Source organism: Chanos chanos, chromosome 3, assembly GCF_902362185.1.
Source record: "Chanos chanos chromosome 3, fChaCha1.1, whole genome shotgun sequence".
Lineage (NCBI taxonomy): Eukaryota > Metazoa > Chordata > Actinopteri > Gonorynchiformes > Chanidae > Chanos > Chanos chanos.
In genome coordinates, this window is record NC_044497.1 from 3,751,608 (window position 1) to 3,764,201 (window position 12,594).

A 12,594-nucleotide genomic window follows, 5' to 3' on the forward strand; every position below is an offset into this window, starting at 1 on the left:
AGGGCTCAAGGATCTCCAGAACTCATGGTCGTTTCCCTTAAACATAAGAATTCAGGTTGTATTAAATCTGCCAAAAGTTAAAAAAACAAACAAACAAACAAACTGAGATTAATTATCTTCCTCCTCATCCATCTGGAGTAACTGACGAAAGTCTTAAGCAAGAGAAGGCTGAACTACTCAGTGAACTGAGAAACATTTAAGTGAGTACAAGGCTTTTCTCTGGTTCATTGTTTATCATTGTTTGGCTGTTGTGTTTTTCTCTCATGTGTCTTTTAGATAAAATAAAAGTTCAAAACATTACCACAGAGTATCTTAATCCCAAATGTAAACCAGTGTTACACCACGACAACTCAAAAACATACACAGAAGGGCAAACAGGAAACAGGGGTGCTGACAGGGAGCAAGAAGGCTAATAGGAAAAAAAAACAAGTATGAGGACTAGGCACTTTTCAGCACAATAAGAAAGATTTCATAAGTGCACACAGGAAAATGCAGGGGCATATATACACAAAGTCCCAGTGGGAAACAAACTAAAAATAAATAAATATCCACTGAAATAATTAAGTCATACAGGTGTACAATGTACTGATTCCACTCTGAGGTTCTAGTCCATCTGACACAAAGTCACAGTGGAACCAGTTGAAACCTCAAACCCTGCATACAGGGGCTCGGTGAATGTGGTATGGAATGTCCGAAGGATGATCGGTGTGTCATTGACAATGTTGTAGAAGGTCACAGTCCCCGCAACCCAGTCTAGATAAATTCCTACTCTGGTACACTGGCAAGAGGCAGAGAGGGAGGGGGAGAGAGTTATTTCACCATTTTGACAAAAACAGAATCCAGCCAGAGATTCCAGGCAGACCAGACTTAAGGATCTGTCATGCCCTCCTATAAGACCTGTACTCCTGTTGATATTGTTATCTGTAACTCCTAAAAACACTCTGACTCCATGCCACTCCACTTCCCAGTAACAGCGATCAGTCAGAGACTCTTTAGACAGAACTTGGAGATAGTTCTGAAATCTGTCAGGATGATCAGGATATTGGTGATTCTCTAGAGTCCCTTCCGCTGTCCTGTTCTCATTAGACAGAAAGAGGCGTCTGTGTGCTGTGTTCTGGTCCAGTGTGAGCTGACAAGCATCTGTAAACAAGAGGGAAGTTTTCATTATAATATCATCGTGGTGTCCTGAAATATGTGCAGTTTAGAAATTAAACTTAGTAACTATTGCCCTTTTCTGCAGGTCTAGCTGGACAGGTGAGATGCTCCTAGTCTGAGAAAGTAAACAACTTAACTCTCATAAAAAAAGAGTAACTTTAGTATTTAATATAATTATCTTCACATAATTTAAATAGTTAATATACATAATTTTAAGGTACTTCAGTAGTCAGTAAGCAATAAAGTACTTGCACAGTGTAATACTCTAAGTAAAGCTGCATTTATAAGAATTTGCATTCATCTCACGTGTATATATGCTTACAGGACGCGTCTTCACAATATTACTCAAAATACTCAATTGCCAAAAAATTCAACGAAACTAGATTTTCTCTGGATAAGCCCTCAGATGATGAACACTTTGATAAATTAATTTTTTGTGAATTCTTCTCCAACTGGCAACAAGCTTATCTCCTCTCAGTACACCACTGAATACAACAAATAACTTTTGAGGGTACAAGTTAAGGGTGGGCAGTACACGTATTAGTGGATCTGCAAATTAATGTCATGTACAAAGCCTGGCTGTCATTACTGGAAGGATTAATTGTTTGGACCATTGTTCCTGTAGAAGATACAGGCACAGTGTCAGATACTGTGTAAAGCCTGCAGTCATTTCAGTAAGAAAATGTCATCATTAATGAAGAGCATTACATAAAGCTAAATGTGCACGACCACAAGGAGGAATGTCATTGTTAGCCCTCTCTCATCGAGTCAAGTTACAGACATCACAAGGAAGGAGTGGTTTTGAATAGCAGTATTCTTAGTTACTCCTGAGATTTGATGCAGACATTTTGATACAGGTTTCTAAACTCAGTGTTTATTAGGCATCTGTCTCATAATTACAAAATTATGCTTTCTTATCGGTGGGAACACTGAGTACAGCTCCACCTTGCAAACTGTTATTGCACTATATCACTATGTTGTAAATTTGAGATTCCAGCTGACAACTACAAAAACAAAATTAAATTTCTGAGTGGCTGAAATATATTTATCATCTGCTTAAGAGGGAAACACTGAGTGTAGCTCCACCTCACAAATGGTCTTTGCGTTACATCACTATGTCACAAATTTTCATCCTAACTGGCCACTACAACAAGAAAAATAAATTTATGAATGAATGAAATACACATCCATCATCTGCTGCCTGAACTGGGAGATGTAGTTAAAATAAGAGTCTAATCAATATATACATTTGATGAATGCCTCTGTTCTCCCTCTAATTTATCACAAACACACACACACACACACACACACACACATTTATAAATGTTACACATGACAGCATTACATTTTTTCAGCCCAGGTTTCATCCTGTAGTCTCCACCATGGCCCAGTCTGTAGGGAAATAAGAACAGAGAAATTGAGTAGGAGGTGTAGACTCAGAACTGCACTGGATCAGTAGGAGAGCTCAACACACTTACTCCAGTTTCTCCAGTTTACAGTGTGGATCCTCCAGTAAAGCAGAGAGCAGTTTCACTCCTGTGTCTCCTGGGTGATTGTAGCTCAGATCCAGTTCTCTCAGGTGTGAGGGGTTTGATCTCAGAGCTGAGGCCAGAGAAGCACAGCCTTCCTCTGTGATTAGACAGCCTGACAGCCTGTGGAGACAATCAGACAACAGCTTAGTGCCGGAATTGGACCCTCTCCAAGGTGTGAGCTGTCCCAGAAGAGATGACAAAGGAGGAACTGATCAATTTGGCAAAAAAAATATGCATAGGTTTTATTACATATTCAGTTTATGTGATCACAATTCTAAACTTTTTTTCAGCTTGTTATTTTGAGTCCAGATGATGTTAAAGAGCTTTCATATTCTAGTCATGGAATATACTCTACAAGAACTGCCCAACAAATTTGTATTGCAAATTTCAGCCTGAAATCCTCTGAAATATAGTCTTTTGAAAAATAATCTGTTCTTACCCCAGTATATTTAGTTTACATTGTGGATCCTTAAGTCCATCAGAGAGTGCTTTCACTCCTGAATCTTGCAGGTCATTGTCTCTCAGTTCCAGCTCTCTCAGGTTAGATGGAGGAGACCTCAGGACAGAAGCTAGATCCTCACAACAGCTCGCTGTGAGAGTGCACTCTCTGAGGCTACAGGTGGCAAAAATTATGACAGTGAAACAATACAAAGACAAATACACACACACACACACACACACACACACACGCACGCACGCACGCACGCACGCACACACACACGCACACACACACACACACACACACACTCATACACACATAAATACAACTCACTTCAGTTTCTGGAGTTGACAGCTGGGACTCATCAATGCAGCACAGAGCAGCTTCACTCCCGAGTCTGTTAGGGTATTGTGGCTGAGATCCAGCTCTTTCAGAGGTGAGTTAATTGACTGGAGAGCTGAAGCCACAGTTACGCAGGATTCAGACGTGAGGTGACAATGATCTAATCTGTAAAAATATGAAATAATTGTTTTCCATTGTCCATATTAATGTCAATGGGTTATTATTGGGCATTCTTATTCTTGTACAAAGACAAATGAAACCATAGATTGATGTGACGGCCATCGACAAAAGGATCTGCATTGTCTTCAAACTTATATCATTGCTTAGACAAGTTTAAATAAATTTGAAGTAGTTAAAAGTTAAGAAAGAAAAACGTATAGGCCACTATTGAGTTGATGTGTGTAAGTGTCCATATAAAAATCACTTGATGCAGTGTAACAAATTAGCAACATAATGGTCCAAACTTTTGTCACTTTGTCTAAACTATGGCTTTAATATAATCTGATATATTGACATCACACACAATGGAGTGGAATTATAGTGTTTAATGTAACTACAACACAGAAGTATCTGATGGCAATAGAATTGCATTTGTTTAGAATTATGATGATTCTCAGGTTACAGTTTACTGTTTTTCAGATTATGCAGAGGTCTATAATGCCAATCTGATGTAGCCATCTACCAACTCACTCTTGTTTTTCCTCTCTAAGTTGTCCCCACCTCTGAGTTCCCATCTCTGATCTCTTATGTCACACCAAAGATGTCATTAATGGTGAATAAGGCTGGCATTTCTTCCATTAGTGTATGAGAAGCTACACGCTGCATAATTTCCTATAATGAGCAATGCTGAATGATACAATATGCTTAGTGGGGACTTCTGTTCCCCCAGTGTCATTAGTGACCACTCTGCAGCAAAAGCCAAGCAGACACAACCACCTGCTTTCCTATGTACCCTGTGCCAAAACAGGCAGGTGTAACATGGCTGGAATTCGTACATTGAATCCCAGATGTAGAAAGCTCTAAACATCACAGAGCTAAAACATTTCACAGTGAGTCTCCTCCGCAATATTTTCAGCAGTTTAGCATTAACTTCTCCCTTAGATACACAGGTGGAAACCTTTTTCCTGCATTGTAACTTGTGTTTTGTAATTTTAGAAAATTTAGTGTTTCTTTTTTTTTTTTAGCTGTTTGAGCAATGTCAGTATTTTTAGCAATTTCAAGAATGATTGTCAGGAAACTATTTACATTACTATTTACTAATTTGTTCTGTAATCTATGTATGTGCCATCTGTGTAAGTTGTTTTTTCTCATCAGTCAACAATGAAAAGACAGAATAAAGAGTAAATAACATAACATTTAAAAGCTCAATGGCTGTACTATGAAATAATCTGATTCAGAACATGGGATTCAGTCAATAATATGACATGACTGACCTGGCCTTCCTGCAGGTCCTCAACACTGGGAGTAACCTCTGCCGACCTGATGCTGATGTCTTGTACATCTTCAGGTCAAACTCGTCCAGCATCTCCTCTGACATTAGGAACATATAGGCCAGAGCCGAACATTGGTATGGTTCTAGTTCTTTAACTAAGACAGTTCCTGATCGGAAGGTAGTCTGGATTTCTTCTGCAAGTGAGTTTTCATTCAGCTCGTTCAAACATTGGAACAGATTCATGACCATGTCCGGTGATGGCTCTCTCTTGATCTTCTCTTTGATGTATGATACGATTGAACTGTGATCTGATTTTCCTGAGCTGTCTCTTGTCATGAAGACTTGTAGAAGCCTCTGGTTGGAGTCCAGAGAGAGGCCAAGAAGGAATCGCAAGAAGAGGTCTAGTTGTCCATTCTTACTCTGCAGGGCTTTGTCCACTGCTCTTTGGTGTAGGTCTAACAGTGTAAATCTGTCTTCTTCATCTCTGTTTGCCAAGAGAACATTTCTGCTCTCATTCACACATGTAACATGTGCATATACTGCAGCAAGATGCTCTTGAATGCTCAGATGTACAAAGCAGAAAACCTTTTCCCTGTACAATTCCAACTCCTCTCTAAAGATCTCTGTGCACACTGAAGAGTACTCTGAAGCTTCACTCACATGAATGCCACACTCTTTCAGGTCCTCTTCATAGAACATCAAATTACCCTTCTCCAGCTGTTGGAAAGCCAGTTCTGCCAGTTTCAGAATCATCTCTTTGTCTGACTGAGACAGCTTCTTTGGGTTTTCCACTTCGACTCCATGGTACTTCTTACTGTTCAAACTGATCTGAAGGAGCAGGAAGTGTGTGTACATCTCAGTCAGTGTTTTGGGGATTTCACTTGTGCCAGCATAACTCATCTTATGCTCAAGAACAGTGGCTGAAAGCCAACAGAAGACTGGTATGTAACACATGATGTAGAGGCTCCTTGATGACTTGATGTGTGTGATGATTCTGTTGGCCAGGCTCTGATCACTGATTCTCTTCCTGAAGTACTCCTCCTTCTGACAGTCATTGAACCCACAGATCTCTGTGACTTTGTGGATATACTGAGGAGGGATCTGATTGGCTGCTGCTGGTCTGGAAGTTATCCACAGGAGAGTAGCTGGAAGCAGATTCCCCTTGATGAGGTTTGTCAACAGCACATCTACTGAGGCTGATTTTGTCACATCACAGATGAGCTCACTCTTCTGGAAATCTAGAGGAAATCGATACTCATCCAGACCATCAAAAATCAAGAGCAATTTCAGTTTTTTATCTTCAATGTCTTTTATTTCTTTCAGTTCTGGAGCATAGTGATGAAGTAGCTGGATGAGACTGTAGTTCTCTTTCTTCAGATTAAGATCAATGAAAGGTAGAGAGACTATGACTGTGATGTCTTGATTGGCTTTTCCTTTAGCCCAGTCAATTATGAAGTTATGCACAGAGACAGTCTTTCCAATTCCAGCTATTCCCTTCGTTAGAACTGTTCTTATTTGTTTAATTTGTCCAGGAACTGTTTTGAATATGTCATTGCAGTTGATTGGAGAGTCTTGAGTGATTTGACTCTTGGATGTCATTTCAATCTGTATGACCTCATGTTCATTATTGACTTTTCCACTTCTACACTCTATGATGTTGATGTCTGTGTAGATATGACTCAAAAAGGCCAGTTTTCCTTGTGGTGAAAGTCCCTCTGATACATGTTGATATTTACCTTTCAGGTTGACTTTATTAGCTTCTGTGACTGCCCTTAGAGAGTTAGCTATTTAAACAGAAATTAATGTATCTATTATTCATAATGCATCTGGACATTTGTACAATACTCACTGCTCAAAACTAAATTCACAAAGAGCCACACATAAATGTATTAAATACATTTGAATGATAAAATATAAGCTTTGCAAACATCATACAGAGGTAAAGACTCTCAGAATACATGAAACACTGCAGACTTACCAACATCCAGGAAATGAAGAACGATCCTTAAAGCTCCCTCTCCTCCAAAACATTCCAGCAACTTCTCAACAATACCAGACACATCAAAATCCTCCATCTGACTCCCCAAGTACTCTGGGCAATCCTCACTCAGCTGTTTCCGAAAGGATCTTAGGTCTTTTCTTTTCATATTCTCTACTGTGCGCTGGAGAAGATCTTGAGCATCTGGAACACCAGAGATCTTCAACAGAAACAGAAAAAGGTCAGTGTATCATATAATACTCCCCCAGCAAGAATGGACTGAAAAACTAAAGTGAACACTCACCTCTGTGCAGAGTTTATTGTGATTTCTGTGTTCCTCCACTGCACAAACTTTACAGATGTGTGTCTGGTCAGTTTTACAGAACACCTCCAGAACTCTGTGGTGCTGCTGACACAGTCTCTGCTCCAGGTCTCCAGTCACCTCCACCAGTGTGTGTCTCTGCAGTGCTGGTATTGTGTAGTGAAGCCTGACATGGTTCTCACAGAGGGAGGCAGGGCAGGTCAGACAGGACTTCACAGCTCTCAGCTTCACCCCAGTGCAGAAATCACAGTCCACATCTCCATGTCCACTGTAACTGTGGTATCTATATTTTATTTTATATTTCATTGTCAGACATGACAGACTACCTGTCAGGCAAGCTAGCAAGCCATATCTAATTAGGCAATAAGTATGCTTGCCACCATAAATTTATTCCGTCACAAAGCATCATAGTTCATGACTAATGTCGTATTTAATCCATACAACAATTTTCTGTTCATATAACTATGCATGATTGCCCCTGGAAAATCTTAGGGACTTCATATCCGATATATTTGTTAAGCATTATGCTTTCAGTTCTTGCTGTTTTAGCAACACTGGAAAACTTACAAAACTTTAAATAAAATAAATAGAAATCTTCTGTTGGCCAGTTTGAACTTTCCAAATAACTTTATGAAACTCCATTTCTACATGTGTATTTCAGACACAATCCAGACCTTTGATCTCCTGTACATGGCTCCTGGCGGAGGTCGATTGGTCGGTCCATTGAACCAGCACTCTTCACAGACTGACAGGATGGTACAGGAGTCCCTGATCTCATTTGTTCATCCCTGTGAATGTAATATGCAGACAAATCTTAGCTCAATTTATGTTGTTCCCACTCACATAGATGCAGTTATGTGAAAATGTTTTGATACTTCTCTTCAAATTGCATATTTTATTGATTTTCTGACTGAAAAGCTATTCGCGCAACCTCTCAGTGGAACAAATGTAAACATGATGTATTTCTGCAAATTCTCATGCACAACAACTAATTATTTTCTGAATTTGACAGATTGGAAAAAGTAAAACACAAAATGTGGCATGTATAAGGTTTGGGCACGCATCCAGCTGGTCCACTAATGTTATCTTTTTGTAAAGTCTCAGAAATACAACTCCAGAGCTTAATCAATTCTCTGGCCTTTTGAAGCTCTCACGATTGTGTGCTTGCACCCAACAGCCCTGGGCTTCTCTAAGCAGCTGACTGAGGATCTGAAAGTGATTATAACTGACTGACAAAGCAGGGGACGGCTATAAAAAGACATCCAGGTTTCTCTCTCTATAGTCAGCCTCTTTTACACGGTCATGTCAACACTTACCAAAGATCAGTCTCACTTCAAAACAAGAACATAACAGGACAACACATACATATGCTTTATCCAATAGACCAGGCAAAAATCCTAGAAATCTTCTGTTAGCCAGTCTGAAACTTTCAAATAACTTTAGAAAACTCCATTTCTACATGTGTATTTCAGACATAATCCAGACCTTTGATCTCCTGTACATGGCTCCTGGCGGAGGTCGATTGGTCGGTCCATTGAACCAGCACTGTTCACAGACTGACAGGATGGTACAGGAGACTCTGATCTCTTCTGTTCATCTCTGTAAATGTAGCATACAGACAACTCTTAGCTCCATTTACACTGTTCCCACTCACATATGCATAGTCGTGTGAAAAATGTCCTTGTCAAATTGCATGTTTTATTGATTCTCTAACTTAAAACAAAATCACTCAACCTCCCAGTGGAACAAATGTAAACATGATATATTTTGTTAAATTAAATAGTTTGGAAAATGTAAAATATAAAATGTGGCATGTGGAAGGTTTGGGCACCCGTCCAGGTTGTCCACTATTGTTATCTTTTTGTAAGGGCAGCACATACATATGCTTTATCTAATAGATAAGGCAAAAGTAATAGAAATCTTCTGTTGGCCAGTTTGAACCTTTCAAATAACTTTATGAAACTACATGTGTATTTCAGACACAATCCAGACCTTTGATCTCCTGTACATGGCTCCTGGCGGAGGTCGATTGGTCGGTCCATTGAACCAGCACTCTTCACAGACTGACAGGACGGTATAGGAGACTGTGATCTCTTCATCCCTCTGAATGTGATACACAGACAAATCTAATTCATGAAATTGTGTTCATGCACAGACATCCACATACACTCACTCACAAACAGACACGCACACGCATACACGCACACATGCACACACACACATACACTCACAGATATGCATGGAAATATTAACATGTATTTATAACTGAGGTCACTGTCTTCATTTTCTCTTGTTGAACAGACATGTACTACCAACTTATATACAGCACTGACATACATCCAGACACAACCAAATGCACAATCAATAAAAAGTAATATCAAATGAATCCAATTTTGTCTTTCTTAGTTTCTTTATATTATTATGCAGAGTCAGCTGGAAGAGACTGCTGATGTAGGAATCATTGCTACATCCATTTGACATTAAATATATATATATATATATATATATATATATATATATATATATATATATATATATATATATATTTCCATCTGACTCAAAACATCAGTCCGAGTGTCCTAGATCAAGACTTCACCAAGAAGTAACACCAATATTACAAACCCATACATATGCCTAATTATGTATCAATCTCATATGGAGGGGGAAGAGTTATGGATGTAAAAAAATAAAGAAGAAAAATCCATGTGAGGGCCTGAGATCTGCCCAGTGGTGTTTTATGTAAGCATCTGAAATGATGACGTCTCTACCTCTTGGGCGAAAGCACATCCATGTCCAGATTAAAACGTTCAGTTCTGTGTTTTATCACATTGCTGTCAATGTATATATAATGTCGTTATCGCTTCCTCCCCCTGGATCTACCACTCAGTGTTCAGAATCACCAGTCTAATGATCACCAGTCTGATCACCTTAGTAATCTAACTGTCAGGTGCATATGTTTCAGTTCTGTTCAGCTTAGTTTTCGCATGCATTCTATCAATTTAGCCTGGTCTTCAGTTTGCATAAATACCCCATCTTTTTAGTTACTTTTTGCTTTTTGGCTCAAAAACAACAACAAAAAAAACAATCAATATGATTTTATTAATTATATATGGCAGATTTTATATATGAAACAATAGAGATAGAAAGCCTTCACGTTTAGATTGATTGACTGATTGATTGATTGATTGATTGACAATGAAAGCTGTATAAGGGGTAATTACTTAATCCAAGTACCTTTTGTTGTTGTTGTTGTTGTTGTTGTCGTTCTCACGATCTCAGATCCTCTTGACGCTGCAATCAGCGGTTTACCACAATGTCTGGCATAAATGCGCACCATATGTTTCTGAATGCTATTTTTCCATTGCATAGGCAATCCATAGCACATCCAAAGCACTACAACATGAAAGATAAACAAATTAATCACACCTGATAATTTGCCACAAACATGTTACTTTGTTTTTCCTTTAGAGCTTTTCTCCTCTAATTGCAGTTCTGGCCGATTTAGGAACAACAGAACCACGCAGCAAGAAATGGAACCTAAAGACGACAATAAGTGCGACACCACAAAGTCATGAAAGACACAAACATTAGAATAATTTAGAAAAGAAAAGAAAAAAGAAAGAAAACTGAAACAAAACTGATGATATATCTCCAATTTGGAACGTTTCAGATTATAAATAGGAAGCCTTAATTTAAGCGCTGCGCAACAAGTTGTCTACGTTTTAAGGAGCTGTTATAAGAGCTACAGCAAGAGCGTCTACTGCATTTTGTAATTTGTCTGAAATAAACAGTACGTGACATAATAACACTACTAAAAATGCTTTGAATACTCACGGTTGATTTGTGTCTGGTAGAGTTTTTGTCAACGTTAAGCATTTGATCTCTGTTCCACACTGCGACCAACACAACGGTTGTAAATTTTACTTTCGCTTTCAGACTGTATATTAGTCTGCCAGTGGGGGTGGGGCGAGGTGAGGCTCGGTAATAGAAGCTGTAACTGCTCTATGCCAATACGCTTGTAGTTCCAATGAACTTTTCGTCTAATTGCACCGTTTAATAAATTTCTATTCGTCTGAAAATGGGAAACATTGACGTCTAAATGATGAGACGACACTGGTCGGGATCGGATACCAAAAAGAACGGCTCACCTAAATAGCCTACTGTGAAAGTAACCCATTTCAAATTGGAAGATACAAGCTGAAAGAAAATAACCATAGATTTATTATATTTGCCAGATATTGAAACCCATTCATAAATTGGCCTGAAAATAAATGATCCAGTAATGTTGGTCATACGCTCTTACACGTTTAGCCAAAGTATTTGCTGTTGTGTTTCCATTCATAGATGAGTCTTCGACTAATTTCTAGTGTAGACTACAGTGACAGTCTTGCATTTAAGGGTATTTTTAGCTAAAAGTGTTTATTTTCAGCGTTTTAACGGATATCATCAGAGATTGAAATTCCGTGATGGTGCCAAGATTTTTTTTACATATAAAGTATTATAGTGTGTAGATTTAAAATTTACATTAAACGCAGCAAATACTCATCTAAACAACAAAACATTTGGCTCAATTTTTGCAATATACCGAGGACTCACTCGTTCACTCACTCACTCATTTTCAAAGCAAATCAATGTAAGAATTACATTATAAAATTTGTAATTTACCTGAGGGTTTAAGTGTGGAGCATTGAACAGTATCGTTATAGAAACTGGGGGAAACGCTTTATCATCCACGGTTTTTAGGAACTGTGAGCTACAGGCATGGAGCAAGAGTGGCGGTATGGTGAATGCAATCTCTAGGGTTTATGCAATTCTGAGTCGGGCGGAATTTATAAGGCGTTGGACGTAAAAAAAAAAAAAAAAAAAAAAAAAAAAAAAATATATATATATATATATATATATATATATATATATATATATATATAGCTTTTTGCACTGCTTTGGAAAGTAGCTACTGGCAGCTAGACAAAACGTAAACATGTGACTTCAGTATCAACATCTTTCTATTTTTATAGTAGTTGTAGTGGACCATCTCTCAATAACTATTTGCCTAGGCATGGCAATGCCATTTGAAAAGTTCCGGTGATGCTGCTTGTGACCAGACAGCCTGAAAGCCTGTAGAAACTATCAGACAGTTCAATGTCTGGGTAGGACTCTGGGCAGTGTGATGATGGTTGAGTTCACAGAGCATAGATGATAAATGAAAGATGATTGGGGGAGGGGGGGGGGGGCATGTCATGACTCAGGAATTTGGTTTTGTGCTGACTTTAACTTCACTACATTACATATACTTATTGTGGCCATGTGATTTATAAATAGTCTGCTATTTAAACAAAAATGTGAATACGCTTTAATAGATTTCATAAGAGAAAGTTTAATGTTTCTTCTGCTTTT

General features: G+C 38.6%; 1 protein-coding gene across 1 annotated transcript; it reads right to left on the reverse strand.

Moving 5' to 3' along the window:
• Window positions 1-443: 443 nt before the first annotated feature.
• On the reverse strand, window positions 444-11,122 carry LOC115806375 (NACHT, LRR and PYD domains-containing protein 12-like). Its single transcript, XM_030767049.1, has 13 exons — window positions 11,035-11,122; window positions 10,435-10,593; window positions 9,193-9,303; window positions 8,686-8,799; window positions 7,875-7,988; window positions 7,183-7,483; window positions 6,879-7,098; window positions 4,902-6,684; window positions 3,460-3,633; window positions 3,127-3,300; window positions 2,634-2,807; window positions 2,501-2,547; window positions 444-1,140 (listed from the first exon to the last, which is right to left on the reverse strand). The coding sequence occupies exons 3-13, from the start codon at window positions 9,297-9,299 to the stop codon at window positions 605-607; spliced, it is 3,744 nt and encodes a 1,247-aa protein (XP_030622909.1). The 5' UTR covers window positions 9,300-9,303; window positions 10,435-10,593; window positions 11,035-11,122; the 3' UTR covers window positions 444-604.
• Window positions 11,123-12,594: the final 1,472 nt, after the last annotated feature.

Excerpts from the sequence above, each read along its gene's own strand:
- LOC115806375 (XM_030767049.1), bottom strand. The coding sequence starts at position 9,299 with ATGAAGAGATCACAGTCTCCTATACCGTCCTGTCAGTCTGTGAAGAGT. Across the intron at positions 7,989-8,685 it reads CCATGTACAGGAGATCAAAG|GGATGAACAAATGAGATCAG; the intron begins GTCTGGATTATG and ends TTACATTCACAG. Across the intron at positions 3,301-3,459 it reads TGTCAACTCCAGAAACTGAA|CCTCAGAGAGTGCACTCTCA; the intron begins GTGAGTTGTATT and ends TGCCACCTGTAG.